Here is a 22,329-nt window from a genome sequence, read left to right on the forward strand (position 1 = left end):
GCAAGGACATCTAAACTTGCATTCTGATATGAATGATTAGAAGTAAATAATGTTCCAAAGGTTAAAATATACATTTTAATTGTAAAGAAAAAAAATCTCATGCACACAACCATTGTTACTGTGTTTTAATCAAATATACTGCTGCTTAGCTGTGTTTTCCACCAGCAGCCAATTAAAAAAAATGGATACATCAGTCAGTGAGTATTATTTCTCTGAATTACCAGTGCGTGAATGACCTATAGTTCTAGTTTCCACTTATTTTTGTAGCTTTGACAGACAAAATAAGTAGTACAGGTTATACACATGAGTTGTTCTTTTAAGATTAATGGATGCACATAAATAAATACATAATCTTGCCTTCCTCTCCTCCCATCCCCCAAAAGAACTCATGTTTTAACACACAGTCTCATAGGCCTGGGCACCTTTCTAATTGTTTCTGCTGTTGGATTTCCCCTTTAATACCAGAACTCAGAGTGAGCTGCTGATACACCACTTTCGTATTTCTTTCTAGTTATCCCTGTTGCCAAACTTGTCCTCTATTCAGAACAGTGTGAGGCTACTGTAAATGCATCTTCAGAATTCTGCTCTGCCTACAAATTTTCCCTGGGAGCAGGTATCAAGGCTGATTTTAAAGAAACAAACTAAAAGAAATCCAACAGCCAGTACTGGTAGAACCATATCCATAATTGCAAGCTCTGCATTCTTCCAGCATAAGAGAATTGTGACATGTTTCAGGCAATGAGTCAAAATCTTGTGTCTGCTACAGTTGCATCACTGAAGTGACCAGCTGAAGTTTTAAGTAATTATCAAATATTGTATCAATCAAAAAAAGCCCACTTGAAATTACAGTATTATGATCCATTGTGTTTACTGTAAGTGGTCACCTTTGGATTACACGCAGGTTGTAGTTCAAAAGGTTCACTTTTTTTTTTTTAAATTTAGAAAAGCACTATAACTTGCCCAACATTATAAAATGATACCAGATGTTACACAATACAAGATTACATCAGTATCTCCCCTGCTCTCTACTCAGTTTACATTCAGAGTCTATCTAGAGATTAAGGAAAATTGTTTAACTGGCCTTGAAAATGTTTTATAGATTCTGTTCGGGTCCTATGCTCTAATTTACAAAGGTCTTAATGAAGCAGTTTTTCCAAGAGTATGTGTGTTTACCTCTCATCATACCAATTTGAATGATCAGTATGAGCTGATTTTAAAATAGGGGACAAATAGTGAATCAATTCTTGGAACACAATGAAAATTCTCTAGAACCAAGGATGCTTGAGTATCCCATCTGAAGATGATTCTACTTCTTACCAATATATTTTTGTATATTTTTCTTCTACAGTTTTGTGTGTCCTAACTATACACGCAGACCAAGGAACTATATAAATAGACTGGGAAATAGTTTGTTTCTTTAACAATAAGATGAATGACAAGTGATCATATTGCAGCATTTACTCATTTTTGCCTAAGTGAGGACTGTAGGATTTGCAATTAAAAGTGCCTTTTAACGTTTGGATAGGAAAGAAGTGCCATGTCAGATTTTTACTTTGTTCCTGTTTAAGTTAAAAATAATTTCCTTTCTTCTACACCTTGTCTAAGCAATAGCCTGCTTGTGAGTTTCTTTTTTGAAGTTGGCATTAAAAAAAAAGAAAGGAGAATTCTAGTGCTGATTCCCTTTTAAGCCCTGATCCTGCATTTTATTGTACATAAGCACAGGGTCTGGCCATGGAAATTTGCAGGATTGGGGCTGTAGTGTGGAATAAATCAATAGTTTAAGAATACTGGACTGGATTTATGACAATTCCACAAAGATATTCAACTATGTTTCACTGCTGTGAGGACAGAATTGTATAGCTAACTATTCTTTCACCAGTCTTGTGCTCTAAGAATCACAATTTTGGTCAATCTTAACTGAAAAGTCTTAACAATTGTTCTTCATTTTTCTTATACATTTTACTTACATTGAAAACTTTAAGCAATTAGCAAAAGGTTTGCTAGCAGAAGCTGTCTCTTAGTATACATCAAATAATACTGTACTAGACAGTATAGAGCAATATTTTAAAGCGGTTATTTAAGACAAGAGGCTGCCTATTTAGTTTTTGGCACAGAGTAATACTTAAGTTTTGTGTTCATTTTTTTTTCCACTTGACTTTCCTCGTTTCTCTTTTTACCTCAGAGGTACATCTTTCACTCTGGATGATTTTTGTTGAATGCAAGAACAATAGTCTCAGCAGGATTTCCTCCCTCTCCCCACCCCATTTTAAATGTTTTGTTTTCAGGGCTCCCTCAACTGGAACACAATTAAATATTTGGGAAAAATGTGAAATTTTAAATGTCACTGGAATACGCAGTAAAATCTGCATACACCTATTACCTTTGGAGCTGGTTACCATCTTCAGAATTAAATGGGGCATAAGTAGTCCATAGGATTTGGAATGACAGTAGAGATGACTTTCTCAGAACAAAATTACTTCCAGGTTAGCTTTCCATCAGACATCGCTGCTCTGGCCTGTGCGATTAGCTCTCACTTTTATGCCTATATAGGAGACAAGGAAAAAACCTGTATCATCCCCATCCCCATCCTTGGCTGGTTGACACTATTAGGCAATGTCATGTCTAGTTTAGAGTGGAAGTTTAAAAAGGGCAGAGCCCATGTCTTCTTACTTGCCTGTAAAGCCCCCTGGGGCAAACCACCTCCACCAGAAGAGAACATGACAACACCAGGTAAGGCTGGATTAAATATTTGAGGGCACATGCACCCTTTCACCCCACAGTAGGTCACACCCCCATTATTTATAAAAGGTACCACTGAAATGCAGCCACCTCTGGGTGTCAGGGCAGCAACCAGACAGCACAAAGTGGGATGTGGGGCCTGCTGGCCCCGGGCAGATCCAGGTGCTCTGCAGGTTGGGGTCACGGACGCCCCCCGTTCCCTACTAGCCCGTGTCAGTTCGGCGGGGCGGGGCCGGACGGCAGTACAACCCCCAGCCGCCACCTGAACCGCCCCGCCGTGACAGACAGTCCCTACCGGTCTCGAGTGCTCGGAGGCGGGGCGGTTCGCCTGGTCCCAGGGACGCTCCACAGCCGCACCCGGTCCAGGGCGGCCCGCGGCTTCCTACAACGCTGGGTGGGGGCCAACGGGCCGAAACCGTCAGCGGCACCGGCCCCCGCAGGCTGCATGGCGGTGAGTGACTGGCCGTGGCCGTACGCCGGGTTGGGGAGGTGGAGACGGATTCCTGCCCCACACGGCACCTGACCGTAAACCTACTGCCCCTCCGCAGGGCTCCCGCCCCCCCCCCCCCCCCGCTGCCCGTTATCCTCCACACACTCAGGGCACGCGCCCCCCTCACCCCCCGTTATCCTCCACACACTCAGGGCACGCGCCCCCCTCACCGCCCGTTATCCTCCACACACTCAGGGCACGCGCCCCCCTCGCTGCCCGTTATCCTCCACACACTCAGAGCACGCGCCCCCCGTTATCCTCCACACACTCAGGGCACGTGCCCCCCTCGCCCCCCATTATCCTCCACACACTCAGAGCACGCGCACCCCGTTATCCTCCACACACTCAGAGCACACGCTCCCCACCCGTTACCGCCTCCCCCACCCACTGCCTGCCCTATGAATGCCAGTTACTGCTCCCCATCTCCCTCAATGACACTTACTGCACCCCCCAAAATCTTAGTAGCTCCACAGCGTTCCCCCTCAATGCCAGTTCATGTCCCTGGCATCCTGGCACCTCATCACTACCAGTTACTGCTCCCCCAACACACAGCACCACATCACTGCCAGTTACTGCCACGCATGCCTCTCACTGTTCTCAGCAACTTTTTCTTCTTCTCCTGGCTACCAGGGCCTTTCCACCCCAAATTTCCATGGGGGCCCTTATTGCAGGGCTTAAAATGGGATTTCATTTCCATTGGCTCCTGGGGATGCTACTTGGCATCCCTCTCATTTGAACAACATTTAACATACTGATCAGATATCAACTACTGCTACTAACATTTCTACAGCATCTACAGATCCCAATCAAACTGGAGACCCAGTGTCCTGGGGTCTGTACTAACAGGTATGAAGACATTGTGGGTATGTCTACACTGCAGTATAAACCCCAGGTTTGGACTCAGACTTAAGCCTAGCCTTCCCCCCCGCACCATGCATCTACACACAAATCATGCTAATCCAAAGCTAAGCAGCCACATTTTGGGAGTACACTAAGAAATCTGGGGTATGGGTGGCTGGACTCAGGCTTGCATAATACCGTGTAGACACTGGAACCCCACGTTGGGACACAGCATTCAACAATTCCTAAGGTGGAGCTACAAATGACTGTCAATGCTCAAACCCTAGGTTAACAAGCCCAGGACTGCTAACTCAAGTTCTAACAACCCTCGGCTTACATTCAGTGTAGATATACCCTGTCCCTCTCCTCCAGCCTTTACAACCTAATTAGCCCAGCTCAGAGGCATAGGTGCCCAAATAGGCTTTTAGACTAATCTCAGATTTGGATTTCTAAGGCCTGCTTCCAAAATCTCACAATTAGTGGAAGTGCTTTGGCAAGACAGTTCTTCCTTCCTGCTAATGTCCAGCTTCACTTTTAAAGTTAAGTTTGGTGTCGATCATTTTTTAAATGCAAAGAGAAACACAAGGTTTGGGGCAGAAGGGAAGCAGGTGAGATTAAAAGAGAAGACAAGCTCTGGCTTTTCAGTTTCCTCCACGTAGGCAAGTTAGCTCCTGCAGCATTATCCCCATTTCATAGGTAAGGAAACTGAAGCACAGGGGTTCAGTGACTTGCTCATGGCCACAGAGGAAGTCTGTTAGAGCCAACATCAGAAGCAAAGTGTCTCCAACTCCTATGTTCTGAATCCATTTCTATCTTTGTCCCATATGAGGATTTTGGGATTAGAAGAGGAATAGCATCTGTTGTGGAAAAGATGCTGGGGCAGGTGTTTTGTTTAATTAAATCCCATAGGGGTAGTGATGTTAACGGCAGCTCAGGAGCATTGAATTCTCTCATTTATACAACCACCTGTGGTGGTTAGTCGCATTTAAAAAGGCAGCAAGTAGGAATGTTAGTACACTGTCTCTAGGCCCTATGAACCTGATTTCTGGGCGTGGGAGGAGAAACAAGGTTTCTATGTGGCTGTGTAGTTTTAGAAGAATAGGAGTAGGCTTTGTAATGTACAAAATAAAAGTTACCTGTAATCAGAAAGTTGAAAAGGACACCAAGTTACACACAACAGCACTAATGCAGATATTCACAAATTTCACCATATAAAAAGCCATTCTTTATAGAGAGTATTTTCTTTGAAATTCTTGAAAAGAATTTCAGGACAAAAATATCTAAGACTTGTTAAAATATATAGATGTCAAAGGTGGTTTTGTGAGAACCATAGCCTTATTATTAGAGAGAGCTGGTCGAGCTTTTAGTTTAATCAGCTGATGTTGATCCTAGGTTCTAAAAGGTGCTTATTGAAAGAAATTAGACTCAGTTTTAGTTTCTGTTTGCTTCTTAAACAAACTAAAATAAAATCAAGAAAACTTATCACTAAAGCTAAGCTATTAATAATACTAGACTAAAAACAAAACATTGCATCAAAAGCAACAAATAAAATGTCAAGTTAGTCTCAATAGTGTACTGGAGTTAAATCCTCAAATTAATACAATTATAATCAATCCTCATAGAAATTCTAAAAAGGTGACTGCCCATTTGATTAAGAGTCCCAACTAAAGAGTTTGACCCAAATCAATCAAATCTATTATGTGAATTTAGTATTAAATTACTTAAGCAAAACCACTTTATTTAATGTCTAAATGCAATAATAAACCTTCCTTTTCAAACTTCAGTTCTTATGTGGTAGTTCACTCTCCTCCCACTCCACCAGAGATATAATTTAAAGTCTAACAGAACACTCTTAAAACAGAAGTTTGCCAAAAGTTATAGATGACAATCTCAAGTTTCTCAGGACTTTTAAGCACTTTTGATTGTCTTTGATACAATGTTTGGGGCTATTAAAACCCAGGGAAATTTTCTTTCTGGTGCATTCCCTATGTGAGCTTTTGGGTGTTTTCACACACATGGATGCACACAATTGCTTTCACATCCTAAAACTAAAGTAAGAAGGCTGTTACATCTCACAGATAATGAAAAATAGAAAATGGAAAAATAAGATACTTAAAATTTGTAGGAGTTCACAAATTCTTCAGTTCTCACAGTTTTCTGGACTCTCATGGAGTAGGTCTGGAACTGCAGTCAGGGAGCTATACTGTGATGTTCTGCTGGCACAGTGCTTCTAGTTAGCAGGCCTTATTTGGGGGCATGGAAAGACTGGTCAAATATTGGCATAGACTGTTAATTGATGTTACTTCCTCTCTCTACGGTGATCAGTCTTGATGATTCTGGAACATCAGTCTTCCATCAAATAGCTTGTTGACCTGAAAGGTGAGGTCTCTCAGCCTTACCCTGATTCTTATGATTTACAAGTTTCCCTTGGTCCACCTTGCATCTCCTTCCTCCAAGGTCTTTGGACAGATCAGGTGCAAGGCTTATTATGAAGCCATACAACTCAATCTAGTTAAGTTTGAATTAAGCCATTATTAGCAAGTGTCAACTTGGAAAAGGCCTTTTTAAGCCAGCAGTTTTAAAAAAATATTTGGTATTTTCAATATCACAGTAACTACTGGTCTGTAGTTCCCCCAAAATATGAAAAATTATGACACATAAAACCCACTTTTGAGGAAGCTGGCATGGTCTTATCAGAGTCAAATGTCTTAAAAAGTCACCAGTTATCAGAAAATTCAATATAAAACTCCTATAAAAATAACTAATGAGAAAACCCTTAACACAACCAAGCCAGTTCCTCAAACATTCATTCATCCATCACCAAATGAAAAATAATCCAGACTGATAATCCTAGTGAGGAGGGCTTTAAACTAGGTTCACTGGGGGATGGAAACCAAAGTCCTGAGGTAAGTGAGGAAATGGGATACTGGGAGGAAGCACGAGCAGGAGAGCGCAAGAGGGGAAGATTCCTGTCTCATTCTGAGAAAGCAGGACGATCAGTGAGTTATCTTAAGTGCCTATACACAAATGCAAGAAGCCTGGGAAACAAGCAGGGAGAACTGGAAGTCCTGGCACAGTCAAGGAACTATGATGTGATTAGAATAACAGAGACTTGGTGGGATAACTCACATGACTGGAGTACTGTCATGGATGGATACAGGGCCCGCTCCAGGCACCAGCTGAGCAAGCAGGTGCTTGGGACAGCCAAAGGGAAGGGGTGGCACATTGGGCTCTTCGGCAGCAGGTCCCCCGGTCCCTCTCGGAGGGAAGGACCTGCTGCGGAATTGCCGCCGAAGAAGAAAGCAGCGCGGTGGAAGTGCCACCGATCACAACTTTTTTTTTCCCCCCTTCCCTGGCTGATTGGGGTAGCAAAAACCCTGGATGTATATAAATTGTTCAGGAAAGACAGGCAGGGCAGAAGAGCTGGGGGAGTTGCATTGTATGTAAGAGAGCAGTATGACTGCTCAGAGCTCTGGTATGAAGCTGCAGAAAAACCTGAGAGTCTCTGGATTAAGTTTAGAAGTGTGAGCAACAAGGGTGATGTCGTGGTGGGAGTCTGCTATAGACCACCAGACTAGGGGGATGAGGTGTACGAGACTTTGTTCTGGCAACTAACAGAAGTTACTAGATTGCAGGCCCTGGTTCTCTTGGGAGACTTTAATCACCCTGATACCTGCTGGGAGAGCAATACAGCGGTGCACAGACAATCCAGGAAGCTTTTGGAAAGCGTAGGGGACAATTTCCTGGTGCAAGTGTTGGAGGAACCAACTAGGGGCAGAACTCTTCTTGACCTGCTGCGCACAAACCAGGAAGAATTAGTAGGGGAAGCAAAAGTGGAGGGGAACCTGGGAGGAAGTGACCATGAGATAGTCGAGTTCAGGATCCTGACACAAGGAAGAAAGGAGAGCAGCAGAATACGGACCCTGGACTTCAGAAAAGCAGACTTTGACTCCCTGAGGGAACTGATGGCCAGGATGCTCTGGGAGAATAACATGAAGGGGAAAGGCGTCCAGGAGAGCTGGCTGTATTTTAAAGAATCCTTGTTGAGGTTGCATGAACAAACCATCCCAATGTGTAGTAAAAATAGAAAAAGCAGATGACCAGCTTGGCTTAACAGTGAAATCCTTGCTGATCTTAAACACAAAAAAGAAGCTTACAAGAAGTGGACGATTGGACAAATGACCAGGGAAGAGTATAAAGATATTGCTCAGGCATTCAGGAGTGAAATCAGGAAGGCCAAATCACACTTGGAGTTGCAGCTAGCAAGAGATGTTAAGAGTAACAGGAAGGGTTTCTTCAGGTATGTTAGCAACAAGAAGAAAGTCAAGGAAAGTGTGGGCCCCTTACTGAGTGAGGGAGGCATCCTAGTGACAGAGGATGTGGAAAAAGTTAATGTACTCAATGCTTTTTTTTGACTCTGTCTTGACGAACAAGGTCAGCTCCCAGACTGCTGCACTGGGCAGCACAGAATGGGGAGGAGATGACCAGCCCTCTGTGGAGAAAGAAGTGGTTCGGGACTATTTAATAAAGCTGGAGGAGCACAAATCCATGGGGCTGGATGCACTGCATCTGAGGGTGCTAAAGGAGTTGGCGGATGTGATTGCAGAGCCATTGGCCATTATCTTTGAAAACTCATAGTGATTGGGGGAGGTCCTGGATGACTTGAAAAAGGCTAATGTAGTGCCCATCTTTAAAACAGGGAAGGAGGAGGATCCAGGGAACTACAGGCCAGTCAGCCTCACCTCAGTCCCTGGAAAAATCATGGAGCAGGTCCTCAAGGAATCAATTCTGAAGCCCTTAGAGGAGAGGAAAGCGATCAGAAACAGTCAGCATGGATTCACTAAGGGTACGTCATGCCTGACTAATCTAACTGCTTTCTATGGAGAGATAACTGGGTCTGTGGATGAGGGGAAAGCAGTGGATATGTTATTCCTTGACTTCAGCAAAGCTTTTGATATGATCTCCCACAGTATTCTTTCCGGCAAGTTAAAGAAGTATGGGCTGGATGAATGGACTATAAGGTGGATAGAAAGCTGTCTGGATCGTTGGGCTTAACGGGTAGTGATCAATGGCTCCATGTCTAGTTGGCAGCCGGTATCAAGCGGAGTGCCCCAATGGTCGGTCCTGGGGCCGGTTTTGTTCAATATCTTCATTAATGATCCAGAGGATGGCATGGACTGCACTCTCAGCAAGTTTGCCGATGACACTAAACTGGGAGGAGTGGTAGATATGCTGGAGGTAGGGATAGGATACAGAGGGACCTAGACAAAATTAGAGAATTGGGCCAAAAGAAACCTGATGAGGTTCAACAAGGACAAGTGCAGAGTCCTGCATTTAGGATTGAAGAATCCTATGCACTGCTACAGACTAGGGACTGCATGACTAGGCAGCAGTTCTGCAGAAAAGGACCTAGGAGTTACAGTGGATGAGAAGCTGGATACGAGTCGACAGTGTGCCCTTGTTGCCAAGAAGGCTAATGGCATTTTGGGCTGTATAAGTAGGGGCATTGCCAGCAGATCGAGGGATGTGATCATTCCCCTCTATTCGACATTGGTGAGGCCTCATCTGGAGTACTATGTCCAGTTTTGGGCCCCACACTACAAGGAGGATGTGGAAAAACTGGAAAGAGTCCAGCGGAGGGCAACAAAAATGATTAGGAGGCTGGAGCACACGACTTATGAGGAGAGGCTGAAGGAACTGGGATTGTTTAGTTTGCAGAAGAGAAGAATGAGGGGAATTTGATAGCTGCTTTCAACTACCTGAAAGGGGGTTCCAAAGAGGATGGATCTAGACTGTTCTCAGTGGTACCAGATGACAGAACAAGGAGTAATGGTCTCAAGTTGCAGTGGGGGAGGTTTAGGTTGGATATTAGGAAAAACTTTTTCACTAGGAGGGTGGTGAAGCACTGGAATGGGTTACCTAGGGAGGTGGTGGAATCTCCTTCCTTAGAGGTTTTAAAGGTCAGGCTTGACAAAGCCCTGCCTGGGATGATTTAGTTGGGAATTGGTCCTGCTTTGAGCAGGGGGTTGGACTAGATGACCTCCTGAGGTCCCTTCCAACCCTGATATTCTATTCTATGATTCTATAAATGTAATCAAGGCAGTTATGACACCAGTCCTATTTTGGAACAGGGCTATTGCTCAGACAATTTATCTTCTAAAATCTAGCTTTTTACAGAGCAAAGTTACTTTAAAGCTCATCAATTGTAATTAACTTTTTCAAGCTATGACACTGAAATCTGACAACTGGGTTTTAAAAACTTGATTGTAGCTTTATTGCACATTTCCTTGCCAGCTAAATGAACCTTGTTAAATTGTACCAATGACAAAGAGACCTATTGCAAGTTACTGAATTTTGCAAACTATCAAGTGAACAAAAATAAAAACATTTATGATGCATCATCTGTTTTTGTCAGTTATAGTTTAATTAGTACTGTATAATGTACTGGTAATATTCCTGCATATTATTCTTAATAACTGAAGACCTTATTACAGCGCTCTGTTATCACATCTTTGGGAAGTTTAGTTTAATTTAGTAATTTACTAGTACATACTAAACAAGGATTAAATGAGTTTAAGTGCATCTGCATTAGGGAGCATCATTTGTTTAACTACACAGATTTCAAATTAATTTAGTTAAAACTATACAACTTTTTAAATATAGACTAGTCCTAAATATTGAGAAAAGATGCATATTGGGTAAATGTCAATATGTATTTGTATAATACCGCACTGACTCCATTCATTAGATTTGCTTCATTTCAGCATGCAATCTGTTTTCTCTTTTAAAAATAAAAAAAGTCCCAGAGAAGATGTATGTGGTAAGCTTATCTACAGAACAGGTGAGACATTTAATGAACGCTCCTAAGGGCTAGAGTTTTTTTCTACATGATTTTTCTGTGGAGAACTTTGTTGTAGAAAGGAATCAAGGATGAGAAAAAAAAGTTTTCCAAAAGGTAAAGAACAAACACTTATTTTAAACCTCTCATGCTGTTCTAAGTTTCATGAATCAGCAAGCACCACTTGCTCAGTCACACAAGCTTCCTCCTCTCTGGTACTAACTCTGTAGCACGAAGAATAAGAAACTTACTCTTGTGTGGCAAGAAACTTGACACAGCTGATCAAAAAAGATTGCAGGGAAGATTGATGACATTGGCAAGTAAACAACTTGAAAGAAATGGTAAGAAAAAATGAAGATAGGTTAGAAGTGGCAAATTATGAAGCCTGGAGTGTCACAATGCTGGATGTAAAGCTTTTAAATCAACCACTTCCCACATAGACTTTTTTCTTTAAAAAAAGTCAAAGCACTAGAAAACTAGATGTAGATAAATCCAGGAACATTAGGAATGATAATCAATAAACCAGACAGATAATTCACCTTTTTTTTTAATTTACCAGAAAATCTGTTGGCTTGTATGATGTTTCTGGCTGCTCTTAAGGGGAGTCAGAGCTGACTGCATAAGCAGTGTCATGTTGGTAGCATATTTTGATCCTTGAGAAAGAGTGGATGGGGTGAGAAAAGAAAACTGGAGTTATGCATCATGAATATTCCCTCTGATTTAATGCTAATACTGTATCCAAAACAAATTGCATTATCAATTAGGAAAGAATTTGAGAAAGAGAAATGGTGGCATTAATAATGTAACCAAGGAAGCAATACCTCAAGGGAAAACATTTTCTGAGATAAGGATTCGGCCTCCCAACTAGATACAAGTGAGGAGGACTCCAGGGTAATCTAGTAAGGATTATCACTGCACGGGATTATACTGCAAAATAGTGGGATAGGTACCCTTTATCCTGTTAAACAGAGCAGGTTGAATATAATTTGGCATCTGACAGACATTGATATCAAACAAGTTTCACTGTTTTTCATTAAATGATTTATTTACTGGATATACTTTTCAGTATTCAACCCGTTCTATAGCTGTCTGAATATTTGGCAAATATTAAATATCTATTGGTGAAATACAAATACATTTGAATACTTTTTTCCTATGCTGTTTGACCAGCTCTTTTATTGAACATGGACTAGCTATACTAATTCTATTAGTTTCTCTTAGAATTTATCAAAATAAGAGGAGATACGGAAATACACAAAAAGGGTTCAGGGCATCTGGAATTCCAGAGATGCTTCAGTAAGGCTTCAATCCAAACCAAATAACAGAAAGCTAATATATAGTTAATACAGATTAGAAACAAGCAAGACACTTAAATAAATGGTTAGGAAGAATGGGGCTGCTACAGTTTTCTTTCCCTGAGGGGAAAAAGGGGGGGGGAGGGGAATTATATTTCAGGGCAGAAGACTTAATGTAACATTATGTGGACTTTAATCACCAGAGGAGAATAGTCAGTCAGATTGTCCTGTCACTTATAATTCAGCCACATGGCATACATTACAGTTAATATCTACAGAAGTCAAGAATTATGACAGGCTGATCAGAACAGTGGTAGATTGTCCAAGAAACTGTGCATAACTATCTTAGAGTTTGAGCACCTCTGAGGTACTATTTATTTAAAAGACCAGTCACTATTAACATACATTCTTCCCATTTAAAACCTCAGAGTTGAGATTTTTTCAAAGTAGCATAGGAGTTTTTAGACACACATCTTCCATTAATTTGTATGGGAAAGGCATCTAAAACCTTTGGGCTGCTTTGAAAATCTCAACCTAGATACAAAGATGAGATTTCATGCAGCTACAGCTCAAATAAAAAAGTAAGGATATGTTTTCTTCTGCCATGTATATAGTATAAAATATATATCTTTTTTTAGCAATCATGAAGTAGAAAACAACAACACACATGCCCTCTAATTCTCCTTTTGTTTTCTTAATTCTCTTGGAACAAGTTCCCTGCTTGTTATATTGCCTGCCCATAAATCAACTGCCTCAGAATCATCATCATTCATCTATCAAGCACCTGCTAATCCACCTATTCGCAGTGTACACAAGCTGTTTCGCTGTTCATTGCCAAAGCCTCTGTGGAGTCTCTTATGCCATAAAATACTACATATGTAGAAAAGGGCCAAGTACAGTTGATGCACTTTTTGACGTACCTCCAGAGCTTTATTTCCACTGGGCCCTATCCGTTTTCCCTAGGCCTTGCCTCCACACATTAGTCATCTAAAGTGGGATCTACAAAGGGACTAGGCATAGCAATGCCGAGCATCATGATGCTTTACTTTTAGACTCCTAGAAAATCACAGGAACAACATTGCAACCCAAAAAGTTGAGTTAGGTACCTAGGCTCCCTATACAATGAATGAGGAGAGAAAGGTGCCTTAGAATACAATTCACAAAACCAGTGTGCCAGGCAGGGAGCTGCCTAAGCTAACCAGTAAGAGATGCTGACGAGAGGGGTGTGTGTTAAGCCCTGCTCCCCTCTCAGTGATATGCACTTACGTGTGTGCTGCAGGGAGGAACCTAGCTATAGTAGTGATCCATGCACTGACCGAAGAAAGGTGCATGATTGCCTAAATTGTGTGCGGGACTTGAAACAAAACAGCCTGGAGAGAGAGGGAAGGAGGACCCCTGTTATAATCTTTAGCCTAGTGGCTTAGGGTAGTCACCCAGGATTTGGGAGACCACCAGTCAAGTCTCCCTCCTTCTCAGGGAAAGAAGGGATTTAAACAGGGATCTGCCACCTCTCAGGTTAGTGCCCTAACCACTAGGCAGTGGATTATTATTAAGTGGGTCTCCCTCAATTTCTCCTATTAAAGTTGTTCAACTTTAATTAAATACTGGAATATTTAAATATTACTTGAGCAAGAGAAAGAGTTAGAATATCCCTGTAGCCTAGTGGTTAGGTCCTCCTCTCCCCCAGCTGTTCTGTGTGAACTTGCCTGAGAGTCTGCATCCCAGATCAGGTCCCTGCACATTACTTGGGCAGTCTATCTTTGCTAGTTTGTGAATTGCTTTGGGGCTTTGATGGGAGACAGGTTCTGGTTTCCTATCATCAGACAGTAGTGTGCATGCTCAGGCAGGAGATACGCATCCGGGCACCTAAAGTCAGGCTGCAGTGCACATGCCCAGCATAAAAACCTAGGTACAGTATTTGTTTAAGTGCCTACAGGGTTAGGCAGCAGCTGAACAGGAGTTTTGTGGATCGCAGTGGCACTTAAAAACAGGACTTAGGTGCTAAATACTTTCAGGGGGTCCCACGGTGGTCCCTTATCTTGCAATTGGATCAGTGCAAGTGGGTTCTGTACCCTACAGAGCCTCCTTGAATATGCCTATAGTGCACGCTAAGCCCAGGTCTGCGAGATACAGGCTTGTGGACTTGATGTTTCCTAGCCAGCTTGAGCATCCACACTGCATTGTAAGCCTGGGTTTACAATTGTTGGACCCAGGTCTCACAGCCATGTTAACATGTCCGTACTGCACTACTCAGACCTTCTGGCTCAGCTCTGCGGCTTGACCTGCATTCACTCTGCAAAATGGCAGGGCTTGGACCCGAGTCACAGTGGGACTTGGGCTCTAACCCACACCCCTGGTGTCCTAGGACCCAGACTGATTTGTGCTATTTGAAGCCTAAACCCACCCAAAACTAAAGACCCTTCCCCTCTATTGAGAGGGAGGAACAACTTGACCTAAGCATCAGCTGACTACAGGAGACAACAAATGAAAAAACAGGAGCAGATGATGTTTGGTCAGAGTAACATCTTAGTAGGAAATAAGAGGAGTGGGAAATGGACACTAATGTAGGGTTGCCAACTTCCTACTCGCACAAAACCAAACACCCTTGCCCCATCCTCTGACCCCTTTTCCGAGGCCCTGCCCCCACTCACTCAATTTCCCCATCCCTCTGTCGCTCTCTTTCCCTACCTTCACTTACTTGCTCATTTTAACTGGGCTGGCTCAGGGGGCTGGGGTGTGGGAAGGGGTGAGGGCTCCAGCTGGGGGTGTGGGATGAAGGGCTTGGGGTGCAGGAGGGTGTTCCAGGCTGGGATTGAGGGGTTTGGAGGGTGGGAGGAAGATCAGGGCTGGGGCAGGGGATTGAGGTGTGGGATGGGGCCAGGGGTGCAGGCTCCAGGCGGCACTTACCTGAAGCAGCCAGCATGTCCCCCCTCCGGCTCCTGCATGTAGGGGCAGCCATGCTGCTGTGCTCTTCCCTGTCTGCAGGTGCTGCCCCCACATCTCCCACTGGCCGCAGTTCCCAGCCAATGGGAGTTGCACAGGGGTGTGCTTGGGCTGGGGGCAGCATGCAGCACCTCCTGGATGCCCCTACACGTAGGAGCCGGAGGGGGGACATGCCGGCTGCTTCCCGGGAGCCGCATGGCACGGAGGCTAGCAGGGAGCCTGCCAGCCCCACCAACCGGACAGTCAATGGCCCGGTCAGCAATGGTGACTGGAGCTGCCAGGATCCCTTTTTGACCAGGTGTTCCGGTCAAAAAACAGACACATGGTCATCCTATTAATGCCCAGTTCTATTCTGGGGATTGAAAAAGTAGGTTTTGTTTTCATTACAACTAGGTAGGAAACTAGTTTCCCAACCCAAAAGAATATGAGATTTCAGAAATTTTCCCATCCCAAATTGGGACAAAGTCAAAATCTCAAATAGTTGTGAACCAATAATCTAGATTGGATCAATTTAAATGTTTCATTCTGACCTTTTATTCCACCTTTTCCCCCCCTATAAATTAACTTACATTTTGAAACAGAAAGTAGTTTAAAAAAAAAAAAGAACTTTTTGGTTTAGAAAATGTTGAAACATCCCATTTCAACAATTTGAAATTAATTTCAACCTGGGAAATTCACTGAAACTGACCTTTTCCTGTGAACAGTTTTGGTTTTGATGAATTGTCATTTTCCAACAAAAAAACAATTAATAGAAAAATTCCCAACCAACTCTAGTTTTAATTTCTTACTCCCACAACCCTGAAGCTTGATTTCTCCAAGTTCTCAGAAACTTTAGATAAGTGTGAGGTTTTTTGTCTCTCTCTTTTGAAATATTGTTTTAGGTCAAGTCCCCTTCTTCCCTCCTGTAACCATGCCCCTGACCATGGTATCCTGCCCAACATATAATAAATTTCTTTTTATTGCTCTTTTATGATTCAGCTTTCAGTTGCTGTTCCTTCACTGTACTAAGTGTGCTTTTTCTGGAATGATGTGGTGGAAGTAGAAAAAAATGTTTTGGTCTATTTCCATAGGTGTAACAAGAGCCACAGCAGAATGGATAACCATCCTAGGTGAGTCAGGAGTGTGTTACTTTATAGCAACATATAATACCCAGAAGAAAAATATTGCTGAAAAAAGAGAGCCTATTGAAAAAATTTAGCATTATCCTTCCTGGGGGAAAAAGGCTGTAAAAAGATTGCACATGGTTTATAATGTTAAAAGAAAGAAAATAATCTTTTAAAAAATGTTTCATTTGACTAATTTCTTTTCCTACTATCCCTCTATCTCCTGTCCTGTGCATTGAATTTGTTTTCTTCGTGACTCCTCCACAACATGAGTGTTCCCTGACCCTGAAGTGGTTTACAAGAAGTGACCTGAAAAGTGTTTCAGGTAGCACAGCCATGTGGAAAAGAGGAAAGCTTCACACTGTTTTTGAGCCAAAGGAATAACATAGGCTTGAAAATTATATATATTTTTAAAAGGTCACCTTAGATTAAGACAGGCTACAAAATTATTTCCTGTAATGGTTTTCAAGATTGCTTTTTGAAAAAAATGTAAAAGCCAGTTTTGGCTAGGGCACAAATACTCTCTCTTTCCCATCTTATCTGATGTTCCTCTCCTTCAGTACACAGCCACCTTTCTCTTGTTTAAACAGTCTTCCGTATGAAAGTTCTCCTAGGTTGAGTCCACACTGTATAAAAGAACTAATCCCCTGGATCCCCTCTCAACTGGTATTGAAGTAATTTGCCTTGCTGATGTGTCAGGAAGCAACACTCCAGGTAGACTTACACTATCAGTACTTGCAGCCTGGGTTCCACAGGCACAAGTCTGTTCTAGTGTGTCAGCCTTAGCTTTGATATTCCCTTTTTATTTAGTTTTGTCAACCTAAATGTTTATTTTAACATTCTGCATTTATGTTCTTGAAGGAGATTTCCCCTCCCCGCCATGTTTGCCTCCTAGGAATTCATCTATTCTATATGGCTGCATACACTGTTTACATAGTTAGACCCCAGTCCTGCAAACATACAAACACATGAATGATCCCATTGAAAGTTATGCAATGTTAAGCATATACATAACTGTTTGCAGGATTGGGGCTTCAAGCACTAATCCTGCAAGCTGATCTGTGCAGATCGACCCCTATGCCCATGTGGAGTCTTGCTGAAGCTGATAGAAAACTGCACAGAGTAGTTTGCAGGATAGGGTCTTTAATAAAAGTGACCGTTACTTTTTGGTAGAAATAGCCCCAGTTAGGTCTTCATGAACTTCATTTGAGAAACAAAGAGATGCTCAGTATCCTGGTTACTGGGCACCTCTGTCCCCTTTCTGGTCTCTCTAAGTGCATGCCCTCAAGTATCTGGTCAACCCTGGGATGGAAATCTCTCATAAATAGACCAAGTTATTAGCTACAATACCCTGTGTATCAACTGTTCTTACTCTGCAGGACCAACTGAGTTCAAACACCTGCAGTTCTTCTCTGGGAGTCTTTGACCAATGGCATGCCGTAATAAACCTGTGATCTTAAAACATAAGTATTGTTTATTTTAACAGTAAGAACAATGCATTTAGAGAAAAAGAAATTTAAAACAGTCTACACATTTCTCTCTTACCTAAAGTCTTATCGTCACCTGGTTGTAAACTAGGCAGACCTAACTTCTTCCAACACTCTCAGTAGGTCCCTGTGTCTCAGTGTGGTTCCCCCAAACAACTCTCTCTCCCTTCTTTTGAAAGAGTAGTCCTAGTTAAACTTGCCACATCTCTTTTGATCTCCTGTGTTCTCAGGCTTTTCCTTTCTGGGCATTGTTACTTAACTCTCAAATGTGACTTATTCTGCGCCATTCTTTCCTATCCTGCTTGTTTTTCTCATCCTATTAAAACTAAATCAATATACTTATACTTTAAACATCCCAATAACCAGGTCAACATGCAGTATTCATAAATTACAGAGCAGTTCCAAATCAGTCACACCTAATAACCTGCAGGATCAGGCCTCAAGAGCAATAGTATCCAGTAGTGCTAATCTGCAATGCAAAGCGTATCTGATCCAGTTTCTAAATCAAGCTTGCATGTATCAAATGGAGATGTTGTGTCTGGCATCATTTTACAAGGCTTCTAGAATTGCAAGGTTTCAAATAACTTTCTTCTAATACACTATCTGACAGGATCTTAAAGTTGTGAAGCTGTTTAGACTTTCTCTTCTTTATTTAAGATAAATATATTGAAAAATGATATAGCAATGACAGATGGTTAGCCCTGATCCTCTAGAGCCACCTAACATATGTGCATGTCCACAGGCTTTAATTTCTTCATTAAAAATTACAGTATCTTCTTTATTATATAGACATGTTTAGCATTTGTTGTTGTTACCAGTTCCAAACAGTACAATGAACTGTCCACATATCTAAATAGTTGTAAAATATCTGGGACTATTCTATTATAGCTTTTTTTTTTAGTCCCACTCTTGCTAGTGTTCCTATTTATCCTGGCATGTTCTAGATGTGGTTTAAGATATTAGGGCTATGTCACATAAATATTTAAACAAGTCAAGAGGTGGAAATGTTTGACAAAGAGTAAAAAATTGATGCTCACTATTTCATTTCTGTTCTTTGAAAGGACATGCCTGCAAATCTGATCGTTTTTTTCACAATACAGGAGCTGAGGGATCTATAGTATAGTTTCTTTCATGATTTACTATGCCATTTCATTTAAACCTTGACAAAAAAATATACTAACTAGAATTTATATAAAATATGTAGTTAGTTATTACAGCCTTGGAATACATAATTGTGATGGCCTCTAGAAGGGGTGGCCCTTCCGTTACACTATCCCCATTGCACCTCTGTACAACTTCTTCTGTATTGCTGTGGAGAATGGACATTCATGATGGACCAGAGGCGCCAACTTTCTAATGTGCCGGGGGAGTTCGATCTCTGCTCTGCCCCAGGCCCTGCCCCCACTCCACCCCTTCCCCAAAGCCCCACCCCAGCCCTGGCTCTTCCTGACCCCCCACTCTGCCCCCTCCCCTGAGCATACCCCACTATCACCCCCCACCCCCTCATGCACACTGCAGAACAACTGATCATGGCGCAAGGGAGGGGGAGGCACTGATTGGCGGGGCTGCCAGCAGGTGGGTACTGATTGGGGTGCTGCTGGTGGGTGCTCATTTTTCCCCCCTGGGTGCTCCAGCCCTGGAGCACCCACAGAGTCGGTGCCTATGTGACGCACACCCCCTTTTGAAGAACAGAAATTAACCAGTCAGATGTCTTTCCTCTATCCCTGATAAAACAGAATGAGTGTTGTGTTGTTTTAATAGGATGATCAAAATTGCTCCAGTTGCCAAGCTGGGATTATTTTGGTCTAAGGATATGTCTTCACTGTAGAGTTAATCAGGTTATTTAGCCTCAAGTTAACTTTTCTTAAATTAGCCTACATGGAGTGAGAGTGGCCGCACTCTGAAATAACATTTGAGCGGTAGAGTGGTCATGTTAGTAGCTGACAAGTTGTACTAACTGCAGCTGTAGCCTGTACCCCAACAGGCCAGGAAACTCCAGTTACGAGCACCCCCACACTCAAGGGTTTTTTGTGGGTGGATGGGACTTGAATTGGGGCACCAATTGAGGTATAATTCTAACTTCTCTAACTCAGCAGTGAAGACAAGCGTTAATTGTCCTGTGAATTACAAAGAGAGGTGCAGCCGTATACAGTTACAACATTGTAAAGTTATATGAACTTTGTTTAAATGAGACAGATGCCTAATCAGAATGAAATGGAATCTACCAGATTGTCCCAATTAAGTGAGTTATACTAAAGAATGCTGAAGAAATCATAAACTATGACAAATTTTATTTAGCTTTGTTCTTTTTGTGTGTATTGTCAGTTTGGCAATTAGATTATTTTTATACAAAATTAAAACATGTAAACGTTGCAAACCTGTGAAATGTCTTCCAATGGACTCTTTAGTGAAAGTCAACCAATACTTGTCGGGTCTTCACATGAGATCTGAACTGGTGTGACTTTGGAGAACCTGAAAGATAAAAATTTTGAGGCAAGTTATGTCCCTTTGACTTTGTTATTTGGGGCAGTCATGATAGGTGCTGACTCTGAGGATGCTCTGGGACTGGAGCACCCACGGAACTGGCAGCCCCGTGAATCAGCTCCTCTCCCTCCCTATCAATGCCTCCCATCCACTGCGATCAGCTGTTCAGCGGTGTGCAAGAGGCTTTGGGGAGGAGGGGGAAGCAGGGACAGAAAAAAGCGGGCGAAAGGGGCATAATGGGTCAGGAATGGGGGCTTGTGCAAAGGGGTGGAGTGGGGGTGGGGCCTGGGGCAGAGCAGGGGTCCAGCATCCCTCAGGAAATCACAAAGTTGGCGCCTCTGGCATTCAGTATATATTTCATGAACAGATGTGGTTTTTGTTGAGTCAGTTGGAAATTACCTTTAAACCTTTGAAAGCATGCTAACATTCAATATATCTAACTGCTGTATAGACAAAACACTGATATAATTTCTATTGAATGAAAATCAGTTATCTGAGCTGTTGAGCCAAAAAGTTCCCCCATTTAGTGTTTCCAGTGCCTATATTCTACACATTTTAAAGTAGCTAGGAATTCTGATCTTTGTTTAGTCAGTGGCCATAAGCAGAAGCACCATGTCCAGTGAAGTAGCTAAGTATGGGGTAGAAAATTGGAAGTTACAGATACCTGCAACATTGTATATACAGCTGGTTGCATTTTTTTTTTTAAAGAACCTATTTCTCCCATTGGAAAATATGGGTTTGTCAAAATTGAACTTTCCTGTGGGAAAGTTGATTTCTGCAAATTTTTTTCCTTTCTTTCAGAAATCAAAACATTTTCTTTTGAGAAAAGTGAAATGTCAGCTCCAAAAGAAAAATATTTTTAACGGTCTATTTAAAAGTAAAGAGTATTATTTCAAATTGATATTTTGACAATATTTTAAAAATAATTTCTTAAAAATAAAATAAAATTCTTAAAATAATATTTGCATAATAACATTGTCAAGATGTTAATTTTTTAGACCTTTTTGTTTTGTGAACATTTGAGTTCCCATCCCAGTTTGGGATGAAAACAAATATTAAAATATCAAAATTCCTTTTTCCATATAGCTCTAATTGTACTAATCACTTTCAAGCTACGCTGCAGTAAATAGTCCTAATGATTAAAAATATGTAAGTACCCATTCAGACATCATTATGATGGACTATGGGGCTTTCATACCAACTAGACATAATGTGCAAATAGATTTCAAAGAGCATTCAGAAAGTACTATGTCAGCACTGATTGGCTAAATTGTTTTGCATTGGTAATATTTTATTAATTTCTTGCTTTGTTGTATACATAGTAAATTGTTGAAACAATTCTTTGATCTGTTTACTTATCTCTTTCTCATAGTCACTCCAAGGATGCCAATGGAAAATATAGGTCAGAGGACCAGTCTGTAGTCAGCAGAATGCAGAAGAAATACTGGAAGACAAAGCAAGTTCTAATCAAAGTTACAGGAAAGAAAGAAGACGAGCATGTGGTTGCATCTGATGCAGAGCTGGATGCCAAACTAGAGGTAAATGTAAGGATTATGTGACTATGTCTATACGACAAACTTTAGTTGATGCAAGTTACATTGCTGTATAGCCACCAAAGTTTGTGCATTGCTCGTGTGCATTGCTCATGTGCATGCATACTTGGCTGCTTGCGTCAGCACTGCACATATTCTCTAGGTGCAATTGTGTTGATTTAAAGTATGGTGCACCACGGGTAGATATCTCAGTGTGCCTCATGCTGCTGTTTGACGCAATATCTTTTGGGAACTTTTCACAATGTGTTGTGGGCCTGGAAATGGGACTTTGAAATTGTAAAGGCAGCAATAATTTCTTTCCATTTCATTGCACAAATGTAGTCCACTGTGGTGACGCATACACTAGCTGTGGCTCTCACATAATTGTGAAACTGTGGTTTTCCTTGCTGTCCCCCCATATGAAATGGTGGGGGTAAGGAGGTGGCCTATGATGCCACATGGAATGTGGGTGGGGGGGTGTAGGGAGTTGCTACTGTGGAGTTCTCCAAGGACAGCAAAAAGTGGGGAGGCTAAGATTTTTGGACATGTAGGTCAATCAGGGTCTGCATCATTTGGGT

The 22,329-nt window shown here is 42.0% G+C and overlaps 1 protein-coding gene and 1 long non-coding RNA gene across 7 annotated transcripts in view; one reads left to right on the top strand and one right to left on the bottom strand.

Moving 5' to 3' along the window:
• Positions 1-110: 110 nt before the first annotated feature.
• On the bottom strand, positions 111-3,277 carry LOC120375197. Its single transcript, XR_005586494.1, has 2 exons — positions 3,035-3,277; positions 111-2,542 (listed from the first exon to the last, which is right to left on the bottom strand). It is a non-coding gene; the product is annotated as an uncharacterized LOC120375197 (long non-coding RNA).
• ICA1L (islet cell autoantigen 1 like) overlaps positions 3,064-22,329 on the top strand; it is a 66,412-nt gene continuing 47,146 nt past the window's right edge. The window contains exons 1-4 of one of the 6 annotated variants that reach the window (XM_039495934.1): positions 3,065-3,190; positions 10,834-10,910; positions 16,216-16,254; positions 21,592-21,757. In XM_039495934.1, the coding sequence (XP_039351868.1) occupies positions 16,238-16,254; positions 21,592-21,757 (183 nt within the window). In that variant the 5' untranslated portion in view covers positions 3,065-3,190; positions 10,834-10,910; positions 16,216-16,237. Of the gene's footprint in view, positions 3,191-8,896; positions 8,916-10,833; positions 10,911-11,225; positions 11,249-16,215; positions 16,255-19,910; positions 19,978-21,591; positions 21,758-22,329 lie in introns of those variants that run through there. The other 5 variants (XM_039495936.1, XM_039495938.1, XM_039495937.1 and 2 more) reach the window with 5 other exon arrangements.

This window comes from Mauremys reevesii, linkage group 11, assembly GCF_016161935.1.
Source record: "Mauremys reevesii isolate NIE-2019 linkage group 11, ASM1616193v1, whole genome shotgun sequence".
Classification (NCBI taxonomy): Eukaryota; Metazoa; Chordata; order Testudines; family Geoemydidae; genus Mauremys; species Mauremys reevesii.